The sequence below is a fragment of the Equus asinus genome, chromosome 20, assembly GCF_041296235.1.
Source record: "Equus asinus isolate D_3611 breed Donkey chromosome 20, EquAss-T2T_v2, whole genome shotgun sequence".
NCBI lineage: Eukaryota > Metazoa > Chordata > Mammalia > Perissodactyla > Equidae > Equus > Equus asinus.
Window position 1 is genome coordinate 88431291 of NC_091809.1, and position 20496 is coordinate 88451786.

At 44.1% G+C, this 20496-nt stretch overlaps 2 protein-coding genes across 2 annotated transcripts; both read right to left on the reverse strand.

The window, feature by feature from the left end:
- Positions 1-11208: 11208 nt before the first annotated feature.
- Positions 11209-13185, reverse strand: LOC106830213 (ubiquilin-3-like). Its single transcript, XM_014839628.3, has one exon. The coding sequence runs from the start codon at positions 13183-13185 to the stop codon at positions 11209-11211; it is 1977 nt and encodes a 658-aa protein (XP_014695114.1).
- Positions 13186-18142: 4957 nt separating this feature from the next.
- UBQLNL (ubiquilin like) lies at positions 18143-19978 on the reverse strand. Its single transcript, XM_014839630.3, is given in 3 exon segments — positions 18143-18267; positions 18270-18400; positions 18402-19978. Coding segments are annotated over 3 exon segments (1833 nt in total).
- Positions 19979-20496: the final 518 nt, after the last annotated feature.

Sequence of the window (20496 nt, forward strand, 5' to 3'; positions counted from 1 at the left end):
CACCTGAGGACCTGTCGAAGCCTAGATGTGAGCACACCTGGGCGCAGGGACCAATAGGTGTCCAGTGATGTCCTCTCCCCACGTCCTGCAGAGGCCACCTCCCAGGGGAGCCCTGCAGGGACCTGGGTCCCATAGGGGTGTCAGTTGCCCTTCTTCAGGGCCAGCCTTAGGGGATATGATGTCAGTGATGAGGTCACAGTTGAGAGGTAGACCTGAATGGGGGAAGGGCAGGGGTCTCTACCACCTGTCTGAGGTTGGCTCTCTTTATGATTTGATTTAAATAGCAATGGAAAAAAAATTAAATGCTCTTGTCTAGAAACATGTTTTGCACCAGCCTATTTTACTGTTGAAAATCACCCAACTTGAGTTTGAGAAATAAATATAGCTCAGCAGAAAAGGCACTGGTCAAAGACCTAGCTTAGGAAGTACTGACTCTAGTCATCTATTTTTCACTAAATTGCCATATACCAACCATGCCCAGTCAAAGCCTCAAGTTCCCATTTCTACATGAACAGAATGAAGGTATGTATAATTAGTGCATGCAGCCTCGCTGGGATCTTGTAGGCAGCTTGCATCTCTAAGGCTCACCAAGCTGAATAACCCGTCTACACAATTCTAAAAAAGACAGCATCTTGTTCCCCAAGATCTTGTAAAGAAAGTTGTTTCAGAGAGACAAACTAGGATCTCAACTTTCGGAGAATCAGAGCTAAGACAAGACATGAGAATGTAACAGTTTGACTTAGATCTTGAGGACAATAATTAGTTTTAAGATATATTTGAAGAGAAGAATTGTCACTTGGGAGGGGACATTTTTCAGCTGTAAAAGCAGAAAATAATGACTCTCAAAGGCATTATTTTGACCACTCTGGGAAGGTGGGTCCCTAGGGTAAAGTCCATCTAACCCCCGCAGCAATTATATTTTTTTACTGCGAAGATGGATACAGCAGGCTGTCTTAGGCCTTTGCCGCTATAAAGTTAACTTTTTTTTTCTGACGCTAGAATTTTCAAGGACTGCAAAGTTGAGATTTGGCTACCTAGAATGCCGCCTCCAGTAGATTCTACTAGATCAGGGCAACAAGAACCTCTAGAGCCCTTTAGAACTACATTGTTTGTGATATATCGATCTAGGTTCCTAAACTTTGATTAGTTTGCATCAGTATCTTCCTTGTCCAACCAGTATCTAGACCTTGATCAGTTGTAATTTTTTAGTTTAAAATACTTTCTCAGTCCCCCAAAATTTCACAGGGTGAGTCTCACGGCTGCCTGGCAACCAGCAAACTACTGGACCTCTCCTGGTTGTGCCTAGACCTCAGAACAACTTCTACCATATGAATATTACTAGCAAAACCAATTCTTTTTCGAGATTCCCTTTGGGTTGTCCTCAGCAGAAAGATATGCAAATTAATATTTCTGGCTTTTCTTTAGCTAATACATGAATGTGTAGCACAGGTTGAAGAACATTCCAGGCAACAACTGTCTAGAACCACTTCTGCATATCTCAGGATTCCAAGGATTTTTTTCCCCTTCATTTCCTCCCCTACAGCCTCTATCGTCAGTGCCTGAATGTCTCCTTCCTGACTACCAACTGATGGCCCTTCCTTGTCCGTTTACACACTTGTGTCACAAGGCAGGAGCCCTGTCCACGCTGCCCACTGTGTTCTTCAGCATAAGAACTTTGTCCTTCCCGAGGAGCCGATATCACTTGAACGTCTTACATTGTACATATATTCCTGATATTATTATAAAATAAAGTAACACAATCAATTTGCTATTTATTTAATCAATTCAAAATTTACTATTTAGGAAAAAAAGACAGCTTGGACTCTCTAGGGTCAAATAGTCCTGGTTTAAATCTCACTGCCACCACTTCATAACATTCAATGTCATTTACCCTTTTTAAGCCTGATTTTCATCATTGATAAAATGGTAGTTTTTCACAGATTTGTTTTGAAGATTTGGGGGATAATGCGTATAGAGTGCAACCCATAGTACCTGGCATTCAGCAGGAGATGATGGAGACAACTCTAAAGAGGCTGGTGGAGGAAGTATAGTATCCAGAATATCTTCTGTCAGACCAAGGGCTCCAACCAGACTCAATAAAACACTGACTTTATGCATTTTATTTAAAGCTTATTATACTCAAGATTTAATTCCCAGAAAACATTTCATATTCTCATACTCTACGGAGAGATCAGTTAAGGTTTTTCCATCTTAATAACACTTTCATTAGATGCATCAAACTGTGTTAAAAGCTCAATATTGTATGCAGTCAGTGTTTCTTGTCAGCGTTTCACTTTGGAAACATCCAGTGAGAATTATATTTTTTTAGCTTGGAACTGTCACCTGGGAGAAGATTGTTCTCAGGTGGCTATGCTAACTGATGCATGCACTGCTGTAAGGACTCCTAGTGAATGGGGAACGCCTGATTCTGCCCTGCTGGTGAGCTGTGTTTTCCCTCCTGTGTCTTCTGAGTAGATTTGAGCCAAGTGTGGCTTATGACAATAAGTTTGCTTAATCAAACCCAAGAAGACTCCCTGTTGGGAGTAGACAAGAGTACAACCTTATCACCTTTAGAATAAAATCCGAACTCCTTCTCTAGCTACAAAACCTCCCATGGTTGTGCTCCTGCCTGTCTCCATGACTTGATAATGATGATTTTCCTCTTTCCTATAAAACTTGGCCACACTGGCCTCCCTTCTGCATCTGGAACAGGTCAAGCGCCTTCCCACACATAAGGCCATTATATTAGCTGTTCTCTATGCCTTTTAATGCTTATCCAGCTCATCTTTACAAGGCTCGTCCTTCCTCGCATTCAGATCATCTCTTCACAAAGGTCTTCCCAACCATCCACTATCTTACCAGTCTATTTTAATTATCTGCACAGAAGTTATCATTATGTCACATTTCTTCTTTAGTTATTCATTTTATTTTTCTATCTCCCTTCACTAGAATACAAGTTCCATGAGAACATTGACTTTATTCTGTGTGCTACTGTGACCGTGTTGCTGGCAGGTACTAAATAAAACATGAGTAGGAAGGAAGAAAAGAAAAGTGGGAGGGGGCAGAGAAGGAGATTGAATTAAAAACATGGACAATGATTTATTGTCATGGGAGTTTATGATGTTTTGCTCACCTAAATGTCCAAAAGTGGGATGAATGTGGAGCAAGCATGTATTAGAATCCTTTGCTATCATGATAAGTAGAATAATTCAGAACAGTGAATGGACTCTTGACTCTCTTTCTATAAACCTATTTCTCCAATAGTCTTCCCCATCTCAGCTAATTTTACAACCAAGACAGTTAATGTCAGAACAGAATCTCAAACTTGCCATTGCCTCCAGTCCCCTTTCCCTTCTAATAAGATCGTCATTCATCCAGTGGTTCGGGCCAAAGCACAGGAATCACCCTTAATTCCTCTCTTTTCACATCTAATTTATCAGCAAGTATAATGGGCTTTTTCTTCAAACTATATCCTGAATCTGCTCACCTCAATACTTTCCATACTGCAATAACCTCCTAGCTATTTCCCCACCTTCTTTCTTGGCCCCTTAAAGTCACTACTTCACACAGTAGTGTTTTGTGCTGGTCACAGCCTATTGATAAGCAACGTTGGGACCAGACCAGCCCTTGTAGTTCCTATTATGAATGCAAGACACTCTCAGCAATAACCATCAGGAAATTTTGAGGAGACAAAGTTTGTTACTCACAAGTCCTGGAAGTTACACAGTGCACCTGGGGCCACACAGCAAGGTTGTGAGTAGAGAGAGAGCATGTACGCTGGGGGTTCTGCTTTTATTGGGGTAGAAGTTGGGGGCCTAGGGTTTCATGGGTTCATTCTTTATTGATGGATTTAAAACATAAGAGTGAGAGTTTAAACTACAGGAAGAAAAAAAACAAGCAGTCCAGATGGTCAGTTATGGAAATCAACTCTCTAAATCATCTCTAAAACAAAAGAAATATGGGGAGAGGGGCTGGTTCTTTATTTAGGCCATGGCTGGCAATGTTTTTTTTTTGAGATTGCCCTCTTTGAAGTGGATGACTGGGCAATCAAAACTTAAGTCAGGCACTTGTATTACAAACAGAGAAAACAACTGACGGGGTTTACACTACAAGTAGCCAATGTGACGTTTTAAAAATATGGATCTATTGACCTCACGTCTTTATCCCAAACCACCAAAGGTTTTCCTATTATACTTAATTAAATCTAAATGCCTTACCAAGATTAAAACACCCTAATAATGTGGCCCATTTCTGCCTCTCAGAGCCCATCTCCTAAGCACCCTGCTCCAGTCACAGCAGACTTCTTGTATTCGTAGGATACACCCAGCTCCTGCCTGCTTTTTCATTGATGTCCCTTTCGTCCAGGAATTCTTGCTCCTGACTTTCATTTGACTAACTCTATTTGTTCATCACACCTCTCTACTTTATGTTCTCATTGGTGACCTTCTTCTGGATTACCACCCAAAAGGAGTCTACCTGTCAATCTCTGTCTCCTTACCCTACTTACTTTCTTTTTAGCCTCTCCCTTTGCTTGAAATTATATATTTGAGTACTTGGTGTCTGTCCCCTCTCTGTTGGCTCTTTGAAGGTAGGGCTTTTTGGTCTAGAGCACTTCCTTTCTCCAGCACCTAGGACAAGACCTGGTATAGAGAGGGTGTTCAATTAATATTAGCTGAATAAATGAATCCTCAATTCTTCCCTTTCCTTAAACTTGCACACCCAATATTATCAGAAAGTTTTATAAATTCTATCTCTAAAAGATATTTTCAGTTGTCTGCTTCTTGCCATACGTTCTGTAGAGAACCCTAGTCTAAGGGCACCACCATCTCTTGCTTCAATGCCTGCAGAGGTCTTCTGCTTGGACTCAGCTTCCACCCATGTCACCATCTCATTCATAAGATAAGAATGAAATCCACACTCTGTGCATGAAAGCCCTCCATGATCTTGTGCTCCCTTGTCTTTCCTACCTCACCTTGAAGCACTTTCCCTTTCATTCTCTGTACTCTGGACACACTGATCTTTCCTTTTTCTTCAAGTGTATCGAGGTCTAACCAAACTCAGGAAACTTTTTTATACTTCCTCCTCCCCCTGAAACTTTCTTCCCCCAGCTCTTTGAATGGCTGGCTTTCTCTTACCCTTGAAGTCTCTTCACAAATGCTCCCACCACAGAGATACACACTGACTACTCTTCTAATAATATATCTCTACTCCCCTTATATACACTAGCAAAATGCCTTTTTTATTTCCTGCATGACATTTATTTTAATTGTAATTCAATACTTATTTATGTAATAGAAAGTGATATAGAATAGAGATTAAACACATGGCCTCTAGAAACACTAGTTCAAACCCCTGCTCCAGTGCCCCCATTTACTAGCTGTGCAACCTTGAACTAGACACTTAACATTCCTTTGGTTTACTTTAGTCATCATCTGTAAAATAGATTTAATAATAATATCTACCCTACATAGTTTTTGTAAGAATTAAATGAGTTAATATGTATAAAGCTTATAGAACAGTGTGATGGGGATCAGAGCAGACCACCCCAAGAGGTATCAACCTGGAACGCAGATTATTTTGAGCTGAAAAACATCAAGGCTCAGAAGACTCAGCGAAAACATTTGATCTTTTCCCAAACTGCCTAAAAGAATTTAAGATAGAAGGGCCTGTCTCAGGAAAGAACTATCACCGTAGATAACTCTAGTGTAATACAAACTAGGTGTGGTAGACAGGGAGGAACCTAGCAAGGCCCATTTAATCAAAGTCCTTTCCAGGGTTCCATTGTCTATAGATGGCCCAGTAAACATTTGTTTACCAAATATTAACTCTTTTCATCCTCCTGTAGATTGCTTTCTCCCCCACGAAGTCTCAGACCTCTATCTCCTTCTGCTTAGTCCAAAAGACATGTTTATATCTTTTTGCTTGACTAGCTCTGGAATTCTTCACGCTTATGTGAATTGCCCATATGAATGTGTTAACCTTTATTTGATTTTCTCCTGTTAACCTCCCTTATGTCATTTTAATTATTCAACCAGCCATAAGAACCAGAAGGTAAAAGGGCCGGGAGGGAATTCTCCCCTTCCCCACAAGTGCCTAGTTCTTAGTGAGTGCTCAGTGTTAGCTATTATGTCCATTTCCTATTTGTTCACTTGAGATCTGTTGTCTCCACTGTATCTTAACCTCCTCTGAGCAGGAACCATATCTATCTCACTCACGTTTGCATTCCTAGCACCAAGCACAGTTGCCAGCATATAAGTGTTCAGGAAGTATTTGTTGAACTACTGAGCTGCAAAAGGCTACTAAACAACTTGAAAAGAAAGCTTCGTGATACATTATAAGGTTAAAAAGACAAGCTTTACAATACTTTGTACGATATAATCACAGTTTTGTAAACTATGTGGAAGGACAACCTCTATGGGATTAACAGTGCTATCTGGGGAGTGGAATTATTGCTTGTTTTTATATTCTTATTTTACTTACATATATTATCTACTATGTAGTGCTTTTAAATGGAGAAGACAAATCAAATTATTCTTTTAGGAAAGAAGAGGTTTAACAATTAGAAGAGTGGAAGTTTTATGACTCTTTATCAAAGATGCATATGCTTGCTGTACGAGAATCAATGGAAAGTCTATCTGAAATAAGAACTCATAACATAACTGGTGGCAGCACAGTTTCATCACAGCAATATCCATCATGAAAATATAATGGAAAAAATTTAACTCAAATTAACCAAAATAATATAAAGTTTAAACAACCAAATGTATAGGACTTATGCAAAGAAACTGCAGCTCTTTATAGAGAAGCAAATGAAACTTGAACAGAAACATTCCCTATTCTAAAAGAAAATATTTCTTGTAAATTTCTCAATTCTCCTGTACTTTGTTAATGTAATGGAAAGCCAGTCAAGATCTCATATGGCCCTTTCTGAAATTTGACATCTATTATAAAGTGTGTTTAGAAAAATAGATGGACAAAATTAGACAATAGTATTTTGAAAAAGAACAATGAGCAAAGCATTGAACTTTTTGTCATTAAACATTTCAAAGTGAATGGGCCAGACTGATGGCCTAGTGGTTAAGTTCAGCACGTTCCACTTCGGTGGCTGGGTTTGGTTCCTGGATGTGGACCTACACCATTCTGTTAGTGACCATGCTGTGCTGGCGGCCCACATACTGAAAAATAGAGGCCGACTGGAATGGATGTTAGCTCAGGGTGAATGTTCCTCAGCAAAAAAAAAACAAAAACAAAACAAAACAAAAACCTCAAAGTTAAAATAATTGAAGAAGTATGGTACTAGTGGATTAATTAAAAAAAAACAAGCATTGGGGCTGGCCCCGTGGCCGAGTGGTTAGGTTTGCGCGCTCCGCTGCAGGCGGCCCAGTGTTTCGTTGGTTCGAATCCTGGGCGCAGACATGGCACTGCTCATCAGACCACGCTGAGGCAGCGTCCCACATGCCACAACTAGAGGAACCCACAACGAAGAATATGCAACTATGTACCGGGGGGCTTTGGGGAGAAAAAGGAAAAAATAAAATCTTTAAAAAAAAAAAAAAAACAAGCATAAATACACATATACACATATGTAGGTAAAGATGGTATTTCAATCCAGTGTAGATATTTGCAGGAGTGCAAACATTCCAACTAAATACCACAAATCCTGCCTCTCCTTCGCTTTTTATAAGCAAGGATTGGAGGATTAACTAACTTGATTTAGTGCAGTGGTTAATTGTGTGGGCTCTGGAAGTAGACTGTGTAATTTCCAATCCTGCCTCTGCCACACAAGAGCTGTATAACTTTAAGCAATGTTCTTTCCCTCTCTGCGTGTTTCAATTTTCCTCATCTGAACAATAGGGATTATAATACTATCTGCATTAAGGGACTGCTGTATAGATTCAGATGTAGAGAGGTTGGAACAGAGCCTGGCATATAGGAAAGCCTCGATAAGTGTTAACTATTATTTAAAACTAAATATGGTGAAACCCTAAAATATCTAGAAAACATGTGGTATGTTTTTATGACAGAGATATTAGGAAATATCTGAAAAAAACACAGAACACAGCTGTATAAAAGCACTTTCTGTTGTTTGGAAGATACCTTTTTCTTAAATTGCTGTCTGCCTACCTGATGGCTATTTGTGATGCAAACAGCATGGCAGACTTCACAATATTTTGCTTTTTAGCAAATCTCTTGGTCTGAAGAAAGGGTACGTTTTCTCTAGGAGGAGCCAGGCACTAGGCCCAGTATGACCAAAACTCTGACTCTGCTCCTCTTCTCCACACATACAACCCCCTAGTGTAGGATCCTTCCAGGGTCCAGATATTTGACTTGGACCACTGCTGACAGATGTGAGGATCAGAGCTGGGACTGCAAATGGTCCATCTCTGGAGGCCTGCCCTTTCAGTAACATCCGGCTGCAGGGATCTGCTTTTCCCAAAACTCTGACAGTCTTTATTTCCCCAGGCACAAGCCCTGGTCCCGTGATAGACTCTGTTTGATTCATATCTACCTAGTCTCCTCAGCCACTTTCTCATTTGCTGGCTCATTTCCTCATATATCATTCAGCATCCATTTATTCAGTCCTTCATTAAGTGCTTTCCATGTACTAGGCCCTTTGTTAGCTGCTAGGTATAACGTCAGTGGTGGTCCCTGCCCTAGGAACTTCTTCCTCCTGGACACCAACATGGGGCTGGGCATGGGGCTGACGAGTTCAGTCTCTGATGAGGCTAGAGCAAAGACTCCAAACACCCAATCAACTGTAAAGGACTCTCAATAGAATATGACCAAAAAACAGTGGTTTAGATGAGCGCTCTCCTCCCTAGCCAGGATTTTTAGATTCAGGTTCCTACCTGCTGTCTGCCCTGGTGAGCTGGGGTTTACTTCATATGAGCCCTCATGCTTCCCCTGGCCCATATGAAAGGAAGATGAAAGCAGCAACATTTCTTTCCCTGGGTTTTTTTCTCAGACCTACCAAGCCTTCCCAGGGTGGAAGTTAGAGATTGCATTTTACATCTTCTCCAGTCAGAGTCAGCCCCGGAGCACATGTCTTATCAGTTGCTAGAAACAAATAAGCAAGACTTCCCTCTGCTTCCCCTTAGCACCACCACAGACAACAGTTCCTTTGATCTGGAAAAGAACTCCCCAACTGATGAGGTGTGAAGTTGGGGGAAAAGGGAGGTTTGAAATCTTGTGCTCCGCCTAGAGAACACAAGAAACCTGAAACAGTGGGGAAAGTTGCCCAAAAAGCTCATCGGAAGCCACATGCTGGTAGCTAAAAGGTAAAAGGTTGGTTCAGGTCTTTGGGTTCCAGGTGTAGGTTCTGTTTCTCCTAGTTCCTGAAAGGACTCCCAACACTGAGTCTCTAACACCATGGCCGCTTTTACCATAGCAGTATCCTTCCATCAAAGAGCGTTTCTTTCCTTGACAGGAATACAGCATTAACGTTTTTGATGTTTACACTCCCATTCTGCAATAAAGCTTTAACAGACTGTGCTTTGTGTGCATGCTTGTTCGTGTGTACACGGGCTGTGCCCATGTGAAGGTATATTCAAGTGTGAATATGCATTGTGTGTTTGTGCAGGCCTCTATAGTGTGTTTACCAGTGTGAGACCATGGATATGTTTGTGTGTCCTGGAAGGCATGGTTCACCAGCTTGATTTATGAATTGTAATGCTTTTACCCTAGAAGTGCACTGGAAATGGGAAGCATCCGCGTGCAAGCAAGAATTTAGCCCGAGATACTGAGGGCACCGCCTGTGTTATGCACATCCTACCTCAGTGCCTTTGTACAGAATGGTTCTTCTGCTGTAATACTCTTCCCTCCCCCCCTCAAATCTTGATCTACTTCATTCATACCAGTTTTCAGATTTAAGATTGGAGTACATACTCACAAAGACTGTCACCAGATGAGATTAAGCCCCTGTAATACTGTTTCATAGCTCCCTGTGTTTTATAGCACTTACCATAGTTTGTGATTATATGCAATGAGTACCCTTCAAATACAATTTGAACAGTTCCTGCTACCAGATCATAAACTCGTGAAGGCAGGATCATGTCTTTTTTACTTACATTGAATTTCTAATCCTTAGCAGGATGCTGAGCACAGAATAGGTACTCAATTTCTGAGCTAGGCATTGTAAGAAAGACAAAATCCAGGACAAGCTGAGTCTGGGGCAATGAAATCAACTCTCTTTATCTGGCTACTAGGGACAGTAACTTTGTAAACTTGGTGAGATGAGGGAAGTTTAGGACTCAGCCTGAATCCTGCTCTACCTCTATCCACTTAAGAATCAGCATTAGGGGGCCGGCCCTGTGGACGAGTGGGTAAGTTCCTGTGCGCTGCTGTGGCAGCCCAGGGTTTCGCTGGTTTGGGTCCTGGACATGGACATGGCACCGCTCATCTGGTCACGTTGAGGCAGCGTCCCATATGCCACAAATAGAAGGACCTGCAACTAAGATATACAACTATGTACAGGGGGTATTTGGGGAGATAAAGCAGAAAAAGAAAAAACAAAAAAGATTGGCAACAGTTGTTAGCTCAGCTGCCAATCTTTAAAAAAAAAAAAAGTAGAATCAGCATCAAATCCAGAAAGTGAAAGCCTCCTTGTGGGACAGTCTTCAAGGGCAATAAAAATAAGAAACTGTGCCCAGTTTTAAGTCAGGATAATGGTAGAGAACTCCAAATAAAAGAGTACATGGCGGCAGCTCCCACAGGATGCCAAGACTGGGGGACCTCTGGAATGATGCCAGGAAAGCTGCAAGCCTCAGCTCACCCTCCTCTGTTCTCCATGCTTCTGAATCTTCTAACTTCAAACCTTTCAGTTTCCCCTCCAAGCCCTCCTGTCCAGGCAGAGACAGCTCTTATCACCGCCTCTCCACCCATATCCTCCCCCTTTCTCACAGCCCACAAAGAATCAGACTCAGGCAGCAAACGACACTGGAGATCAGATGTAATTGCATCTCACGATAGGCATAAGCAGAGCTCAGGCTGGGACCCCACAATGGTACAGTGGCAGGGGTGGTTGGGTCACTTACAGCACCCCTACTCTGCTTCTGGCTCTCATTCTTGCTCATTGACCCTGGGTCAACTTGTCTCCACAGTAAAGGGCATCATAGTAAATTTGGTTCATAGTGCAGATGCATTCAGTAATGGGGGAGCTGGAGCAGTGGGGTATGAAAAGGCACAGAGGAAAAGATATGGTCTGAATAGCTAGGGCTGATACAACTGCCTCAGCTTCTCCACAGCAGCGTCCACGTCGCCCCCCGTGGCAATGAGGGCCTGGAGATTGGCTTCAGGATTCAGAAAGCCCATGGCTCGAAGTTGCTCTAGCTGAACTCGGAAGTGAGTCTCGGGCTGCAGCTGCTGGAGATTGGCACTAGCTAGGGCTTGCAACGTCTGAAGGAAGGGAATACAATGGAAGCCTAGCTCCATGGAGTCCTGTACTGAGGGGACCTCAGGAGCTGTGGCTGAGGGAGGGACCTCAGGCATAAGGGCACCCTCTCTAAGCTCTGTACCTCCTGCTATACTTCCCAGGCCTGCCAGGCAAGGCATGAACCACAGTAGGAGGTGAGGTGCTTCAGTAGCCAGGACCTGCAAACCCTGCTCAATTTGTAGCAGGGCATTCATGGCACGAGGGTTTGCCATGGCTGCCTGGAGATGCAGCAGCAGTGGCAGCTGCTGGTGCATCTCATCCTGGAACTGTGGGGCCTGATTCATTCCGGCTGGCCTCAGAGATCTTTGATAAGCTGGTGGTGGCAGCCAGGCATGCTCAGGGATTCCAGAGGTGGTTGCCATGGAGGAAGGTGGTGAAGGAACAAATGGGACCCTGTTGGCAGCACCCAGTAGCCCTGAGACAAGATCAGGCATGCTGGTGTTGTGGCCAGTGGAGTTGTTCCCTGCATCATCTTGGCCTCCATCTTGTCTGGTACTGCTCTCTGTGGGGTATCTCAGGAATGCTGGGCAGGAAGACTTTCCCTTGATTGTTACTGACTCCTTGGGGAGAGTCTGGCCTGGCTTAGGTTCCTGGGATGAGGGTGGAGCTGGGGGAACTTGGTTTCTTGGTGGTGGTGGTTCTTGGCTTGGGTTGAGAGAGGAAGCAGTCCCCTGCAGGTAGGTTCCCAGGGACTGGGAGGTCTCATATAATTGCTGGAGGTAGTCATAGAGCCGTATGTTACCCAGAATGTTAGGAACCCTGTTTCTAATTTCTGATACATCCTGGTCCCCAGGCTGCCCGCCTTGCCTGCCACCGGGGCCTTCATATGTGGAAGCCCAGGGGTTGGGAAGAGGGTCACAATTCTCCATCCTTGAAGGTTGTCTGCTGCTGGTGGTAGCATTAGCAGTAGTGGTAGTAGCAAAGGGATTGCCACCAAACTGCTCCTGTACTGCGTTTAGCATTGGGTCCATAATATCTCTGTACATTGTACGAAGCACATTGTAGCCACCAGGGATGCTCTCCAGGTTACTGAGCGCCCGGTCCTGGCTACGCATCATCTCTTGCATCATGGCAGGGTTGCGTAGAAACTCCAGTGTCTGCCGCATGATTTCAGGGTTATTGAGAATATGCCCAATCTCAGGATTGTGCTGGATCAGCTGCTGCATATGGGGATTATCAAGAACCAGCTGCCGTACCAGGCCTGTGTTGGACAGCAGACCCTGGATGAAGGGGTCATCAATGATCTGAGCCACAAACTCAGGCACAGATACCTGCTGCCACATCAGTGAGCTTGCCTGGTCAGGGAAACTGCCAGGGGCCAGGTCCAGCCCACTGAGGCCTGTGAGGACACTTAAGCTAAAAGTATGTGGCCCATCTGCTAGATTAATGGAGCTTCGCTGAGGGAGTGATCCAGGGCTTGGGGCTGGGGTAGGGACTGAAGCAGCTGGGCACTCAGTGCCCATGGTGTGGCGCTGCATCTTGATGACCAGGTGGACAGTGAGGCCATCTCGCACTCCACACTGTGCTAGCGAGTCAGGGTCCTTGAGGATTTTGCCAGCAAAGATTAGGACCAGCTGATCAGGGTGGGCCTTAAAGCGCTGGGATATCTCTTCCTTCAGCTGCTGGATGGTACAAGTGTCTGTAACTGAGAAATCCTCCTTGTCCTTGGGTGTCTTCACTGTCACCTTGATGAGGTGGGGATCCTGAACCAGTGCTGGGTTGCCCTGTGGCAGGGCCTTTCCACTTTTGGCCATGGTGGGCAGCAGGAGGCCCAGGTCTGTGGGGACACAGCTAGGGAATGGGGATGGGAGACCAAGATCAGCATTGTGCCGTGGTGAAAGTAGGAAAGGTGAGCAAGAAGAGGGTGTGAAATCTCACGGTGGGAGAACTGAAGGGTCCACATGGAAGGAGCAATGAGGTCCCTTGGATAGGATGCTCTGGGAGGATTATGGGTTTAAGAGATATTGAGGTCAGGGGAGGGAAAGCTGAAGTCTTGGGAAAGAGATCTAGAGTTGATGTGTATGGGGGCAAAGGCAAGATGAAGGGTCTAGTTTGGGGAACACATACCAATCAGCTGTGGCCCCGTGCTTCCTCTTATACAGGGCTCAAAACTGCCCTCATCTTGCTGAACGGCCACCCCTGAAGCCTTCTGGGCTGGAACCCACTCCATAAGTTCACCTCTGTGACCTCAGAACTGACATCACAGCCTCATACAATGGATTCTTGAGACTTCTCCAAGGAGGATCCCTGGGAACTCTGTCTCCCCCTCCCTTTAACTTTCCTATTCCCTTTATCTCAGTTGCCTTCTTCAGAGGGGCCTGGGCTGACCCTGCCTTCTCAACCAAGAGTCCTGCTCCCGCAGCCTGGTATGTGGTATGCAGAGACTCAGACTAGGGTTGGACAATTGGGAAAGTCTTCTTAATTCCCGAATCCCATTAAAACCCAAATTCAGCTACTCCCCAGTCCAACCTCTCCTTCCGGGCATTCTATGTTCCTGTCTTCTCTCTGATTCAACATTAGCCATGAATTCTTTATATATTTTCAAAGTATTGATTTTCTGATGGGAAGGATCTAGGGTATGAGGGAGGCGTCAAGGATGACATGAACTTTTTATTTTACTTTTTAAAAATTATTATTATCCCCCAGAAGAACTCAAAGAATGAATTGGCTATTTACTAAGATTAAAAAAAAAACAGGCAATAATGTTGTTGAACAGAAAATTAAGTGTTCAGTTTTACATATATTTGAGATGTCTGTTTTATATCCAAATAGAAATGTAGGAAAGCAGTTCAATTTCATGAGCCTTGAGTTCATCGCATTGACAAAATATTCAGAGTCATGAGATTAGTGAGTATAGTAAAAGAATAGAAGTAAAAAGATTGAGTCACAGACACTACAATATTTAGAATTCTGAAAGATTTGATGAGTTCAGCAAAGGAAACTGAGAACAAATAAAACACTTCAGAAAAAGAGAGAAAGAGGGAGAGAGGGAAGGCAAATGGAGAGTTTCAAAATGGAGAGAGTCACCAACTGTGTCAAATGAAGCTCATAGATCAATAACATGAGGACTGAGAACTGACCACTGGATTTGACAAAAGCACATTGGGGACCATGATGAATCCAGGTTTGGAAAGATGGTGGGGCAGAAAACCTGACTGGAGTGTGTTTAAAAGCAAATGAATTGGAAAGGAAGTGGACCTAATAAGAGTATTGTAAATGAGACAAAAAGGATGACGGTTGTGTGGGAATGTGGGGGTAAAAGCATTTTCGTTTGTTTTTTTCTTAAGCTGAGAATATTACATCATGTATTTATTTTGATGGGAATAATCCAATGAGGAGGAAAAAATGATGAAGAAGAAAGAGAAAATAATCACAAGAGTAAGTTGTTGAATAGATATATTACAGGGGTTAGGATCAAGTGCCCAAGTAGACAGCTTGATTTAGGAGCATGGACATTTTATTCATTATAACAAGATGGAGCACAGAGTGTGCGGGTATAGATGCAAGTTAGTTGGTTGATTTAATGGTGGATGCAGGTGGAAGTCACTTCCGATCCCTTTTGTTTTCTGATTGGAATAAGCAAAACATCAGCTGAGACTGAGAAAAGAAAAGGGAGTGTTGAAAGATTGAGAAAAGTACAAAAGTTATGAAATTATTATCTCGAAGAATAAGGTAATGAATTCGCTAGGGCCTGGGAACTTCCAGTGAAGTCCCCAGACCTACGGCGTCAGAATCACCTGGAAACTTCTTATAAATGCAAAATATGCGGCCCCACTCTAGACCCGCTGCATCAGAAATCCTTGGAATGAAACTCAGAAATCTGTTTTAACATATCCTTCAGGTTATTTTGATGCAGATTCTGGTGCAAAACACTGGAGCAGGAAAATGCAGTAGGATTTTTAACAGACCAGTTAAAGCTTTTGGTAGTAAATTTAAAGAGACTATCGGCACATTGTATGCTTTTCTCTGTCTACACAGAGATTAAGCAGTGTTGTCTATAACCATGATGAGTTTGCTAAGTATTAGGCCAGAATGATTATATTGGTAGATCACGGAGTAGTGTTGAGCTAGAAAACTGGTCAGGAAGCAAAAGGAGGTGCAAGGAGGCCACCTACCCACTTCTAAACTCACGGGGAATGAAACAGCCAGCGCTGGAGAAGCAGGATCCTCAGCGAACAGCCAGATTGCAGTTACAGCAAAAAGGTGAGGAAACATTGAGAGAAGGTTGTAGATGGAAGGTTGTGCTGTTGCTACATTATGAGTTCTAAATGGTAGGGTGGAAAGTTTTGGAGAATTGAAGACAAGTGGAAAAGGGAGCCAGGTGAGGGATTTTCAGAGCGTATTGGGAGGAGAATCAGAAAGATGACCTGGAGAGCCTGGGCTTTTTTATGTAAACTGAGGCCAACAGTGTACAAGCTTTAATCAGATTAATTGACTGGATAAGATGTCTTAATGGGGAGGTGAAAAATCGGTTTTAGCTATAATTCTTTTCTTGAGATGTATCTTTTTGGTAGGTGGTTGCAGTGGGGTGGGAGTCTTTGGCAGTAGGTTTACTAGAAACACTGGGAGCTTCGTGGGCCCGTCCTTCATTTTTGCTGATGGCAATGTCGGAGCTGGAGGATGGGTGGTCTGTGAGGAGCACACAAATCTCTGTGGATCACCTTTGCGGACCACAATATGAATACTTCTCACCACCTACACTGCTCCCACCCTAGTCCCAGCCACTACCATCTCCCACCTGCTCTATCACAAAAGCCACCTGACTAGTTTCTTTGCTTCTAACTTTTTCCTCTACCACATCTATTCCCTGCTCAGCATCCAGACTTGCATATTGAATTACTCCATTCCTTTGCTTAAATCCAGCAGTGCACTTGTATTGCACTCACAGTAAAATCCAAAGTCCTCACGAGACCTACAACACTCTTCATGATTTCTCTACTGTCCTATTTTCCCCCTCATATTTGTGCACTCCACTCCAGCTACACCATCCTCTTGTCATTCTTTTTTTATTATTATTTTATTTATTTATTTATTTATTTTTAAGGAAGATTAGCCCTGAGCTAACTGCTGCCAATCCTCCTCTTTTTGCTGAGGAAGACTGGCCCTGAGCTAACATCCATGCCCATCTTCCTCTACTTTATATGTGGGACGCCTACCACAGCATGGCTTGCCAAGCGGTGCCATGTCCGCACCCGTGATCCGAACTGGCAAAACCCGGGCCCCCAAAGCGGCACATGTGAACTTAAGCGCTGTGCCACTAGCCGGCCCCTCCCCTTTTTATTCATCAACCACAGCAAGAATGAGCCTGCTTCACAGCTTTTACTGTTATGCAGCCTTCTCTGCCCGGAACATACTTCTCTGATGGAATTTCACGCTCAGCCCTCTCAATTCCTTCTGATTGCTGCTCAACTGTCACTTTTCAGAGAGGCCTTCTGTGATGATGCCCTATTTAGGATAGCCTATCCTGCTTCTTTTTTCTTCATAGCACTTATTACCACCTAAAATATACATGTTAAATTGAATATTGCCTGTGTCTCCATGAAGGAAAGTAAACTCTATAAATAAAGAATTTTTGTTTTGTCACTGCTATTTCTTCAGTGCCTAAAACAATGTTTGATTTATTAAATTATGGCAAAAGCTTATTAAATTACTTAACAATGGAATAATTGAACCACAATTGTTTATATACCAATTGGCTGGTATACTCTTGGTAAAGCAGAAAGAGGAGGAGATGGAACCTTGGCTAACTGTAGAAAACATAAGCTATAAACATTAGATATGCTGAAGGATGTGATATTCTTGGAAGGTGCCATGCACCGTGGAGGCATGGTTTTGCAGTGACTGGAATGTGCAGTGAGGGTGGCAGCAGCTCTATCTCTCTGTGCTAAAGAGAGATTAGTTACAGTCCAGCAAAACCCTATGATTGTGACAATGGCAATTAGTAAGAGACTACTCAGAAGATAAGGACTCACCAAGATCTGGCTGAAATGTGGATTTTTCCTACTCTGGCCCACCAGGCCACTCTTCTTCCACTTTCAAACTTGAACAATTTGGACTTGAGACATCAAGGAGGTCTTTATGACTAAATAGCTGGATCTATGTATGTTGTATTTTTCCCCTTTTGTATGAGTATGTTATGACTGTCATCCTCTACATGTGGCTCTGTTTTTGTGTCTCTAGGTTTTTGTGTGTAGCTATTTATGCACATGACTGCATGTACTGTGTGTTGACTTTATGTGCCTACATACATGAATCTTTGGCTATGTGAGCTTGTGTGTGTGTGCACACCTGTCTGAGGCTACCTATGCATGTTCTTGGGTATGTGAGCATGGTATGACATCTGTGCATATGGTTCTATGTGTACAACTATGAGCCTCTAACTCTATAGTAATATATGCATGTGGTTTGTGTGTGTGTTCATGTATGTATGGTAAGTGAGACAAGGATATCACACACAGATAGACGCCTTTTTTGCAAACGAAACAAAGCTAAACCTTAGATGGGGGCAAGTGGGTGTAGCCATTTTATTGACAGATCTTCCAGCCATGGCCAATGGCCTAGTATACAGTAGAGAAAGCGTCCTTTGATTTCTCCTATTTCAGGACTTCTCCTGGCTGGAAGTGTCAGAAGAGGTGAAAAAGGCAGATGAGGTGGTCAAATGGATCAGCAGGCAGATAACAAGTAAATAGGTAGGTGTGGTGGTTAGAATCCCTAGGATCTCTTGAGCTTGTGGATAGCAGTGCTGGTGTCCATCTCTGTGGCAACAAGTACCTACAAGTTGGCGTGGTGGTTCCCAATTCCAACGGCCTCGAGAGAGTCCATTTGCTTGCTGAAAAAATCTTGGGGACCTGTAGAAGGTGGGAAGAGTCTCCAGCTAGAGACGGTAGCCTCAGCAGAACTGCTTCAGATTTGTGGCAGCACTCAGGACCTTTGTCCTCAGCCATGCCTGGTACATCCCAGGCCCAGGGCAGTGTCAGAGTAACTGCAACTGGGTGCAGGAAGCCAACCCAGGCCCCATAGATATGGTGCAACCCAGGGTAGAAGAGCAGGAGCCTCTGTGGCTAACAGCTGCAGACCCTGCTCAATCTGCAATATTGCTTGTGATGCTTTAGGGTTGGCTAGAGTTCTAAGCATGTTGGAAAGCTGGGTCTGCTGTAGAAATGTGGGCAGCTGCTGCCTCAACTGTTCATTCACCTGGGGTATACTCATGAACATCATCATCTGGGCTGCCAGGTAGGGGTTGTTCAAAAGCAACTGCATCATGGTTCCTGTGATCTGGGAGCTGGTCTGCTCATCTGACAGCTGGAAATCATCATCTAATCTCTGGCCAGAGCTATCTAGAGAGTTGGTGGCATCTTTATCTTCTGCCTGGGGCTGTTGGGTCAGCTCTATGCTAGGTAAGGCTGGTACCCCAGCAGACTGCTGAATGGAACAGGTATGACTCTGGGCCATGGTGTCAGTTTTGGTCCTGGAAGTGTGGTTCACCTTGTTGGAGGTAGCACTGGCTGAAGTGATGGGGGATAAACCACAGGAACTAGTATAGATGACTTGAGTTGTAGGAAGCTGTGGGAGCTGGTCCTGCCATTCCTGGGGTGGTGGTGGAGATGGGGATGAGGACTGGATTTGTTCAGGTACCTGTCCTTCCAGGAGGGCTGAGAGAAGGTTGCCCCCAAAGGGATCTTGTGAGCTGTTGACCATTTGGTCATTGAAATCAGCATAGCTCTGACCCATTGGTAATGTCTGGACATTGTCCCCACCTGGGATTGTCTCTAAGCCCAGGTGTGACTCTGAGTTCAGTGGATTCTCAAGATTCTGTGCAGGTTGCTGGATCTGCATTATTTCTTGAATCACGGCAAGGTTCCTGGCCAGCTCCACGGTCTGCCATAGGATCTCAGAATTGTCAAAGATGTGTGAGACCTCTGGGTTCTGCTGCATCAATTGTTGCATATCTGGGTGTTCTGAGAAGAACTGTCTCAGGAGGTCCGTGTTGGACAGAAGCTGCTGGATGGTAGGATTCTCCAGCATCTGTGCTATGCACTCTGGACTACCAACTTCCAGGTCCTGCATATGCACCCTGAGTGCATCAGGCTCCACAAAGAGGGCTGATTCCAATGGGGTGGGACTCACCCTAGCAGGCTGGAATACCCCACTGCTGTTTCCTGTGGTGTTTCTGTCCTGATGGCAGGGCTCATTGGTCGGCAGGTTGGGGAAGGATTGGGCTAGGGATCTGGAGCCATGTTTTGACTTGATGACCAAGTGGATGGTGTGACCATCCATGATGCCCCTCTGGCTCAGTGTGTCATGGTCTTGGAGAAGGCGGCCCATGAAGACCAGCACAAGTTGGTCCACTTGACATTTAAAGTGAGCAGATAGCTCCTCTTTGAACTGCCTCACCAAGGTGTCATCAGCTATCATAAAGTCTTCCTGCTTGCCTGGTGTCTTCACTATCACTCGAGTGACACTTGAAGAGATGTTTTTGTCTGCAGGCAAACCTGAAGGACGCCCACTTTCAGCCATCCTGGGTGTTCGAGAGATGAGATGTGGCATGGACCTTAGTGGGTGGGCAGATGCGGAGCAGGTGGAAGCAGGGGCAAAGGAGTGAGGGCAGACAAATATTTCTGCTGGTCTCTGTCTCAGGTGTTGTGTTCTCAGGCCACAGGCTAGCTTACTTGTTGCCCAAAAAGAGTTGAGGCACCAGGTATTTTACGACGTTGTACCCCCACCCCAGTTCTCCAGATGTGGCCCAGCTGAGACCTGTTGTGGCTACTGATTCATACTTGGTACAAGGTTGGATAAGTGCAGGTGACTCCTCCCAGGGCTGCCCCTCCCCTTGCCCCACCCACCAAGAGCAAAACCTCTGCAGAAAAGAGATATTGTGATGTCAACTCTAGCCCCACAGTCTCTGCCAGGACTAGCTGGAGAAAGAGGACATATTTGGGGGTCCCAGGTCTCCATAATAAAACAAGACATATTTCCAGAAAACTGGGGACAAAATTCTCAGGATGGAACTATTAAAAAAATAAAATAAAAGGCCATCTTGCTTATGTGAGACGTGTGTTTCTCTG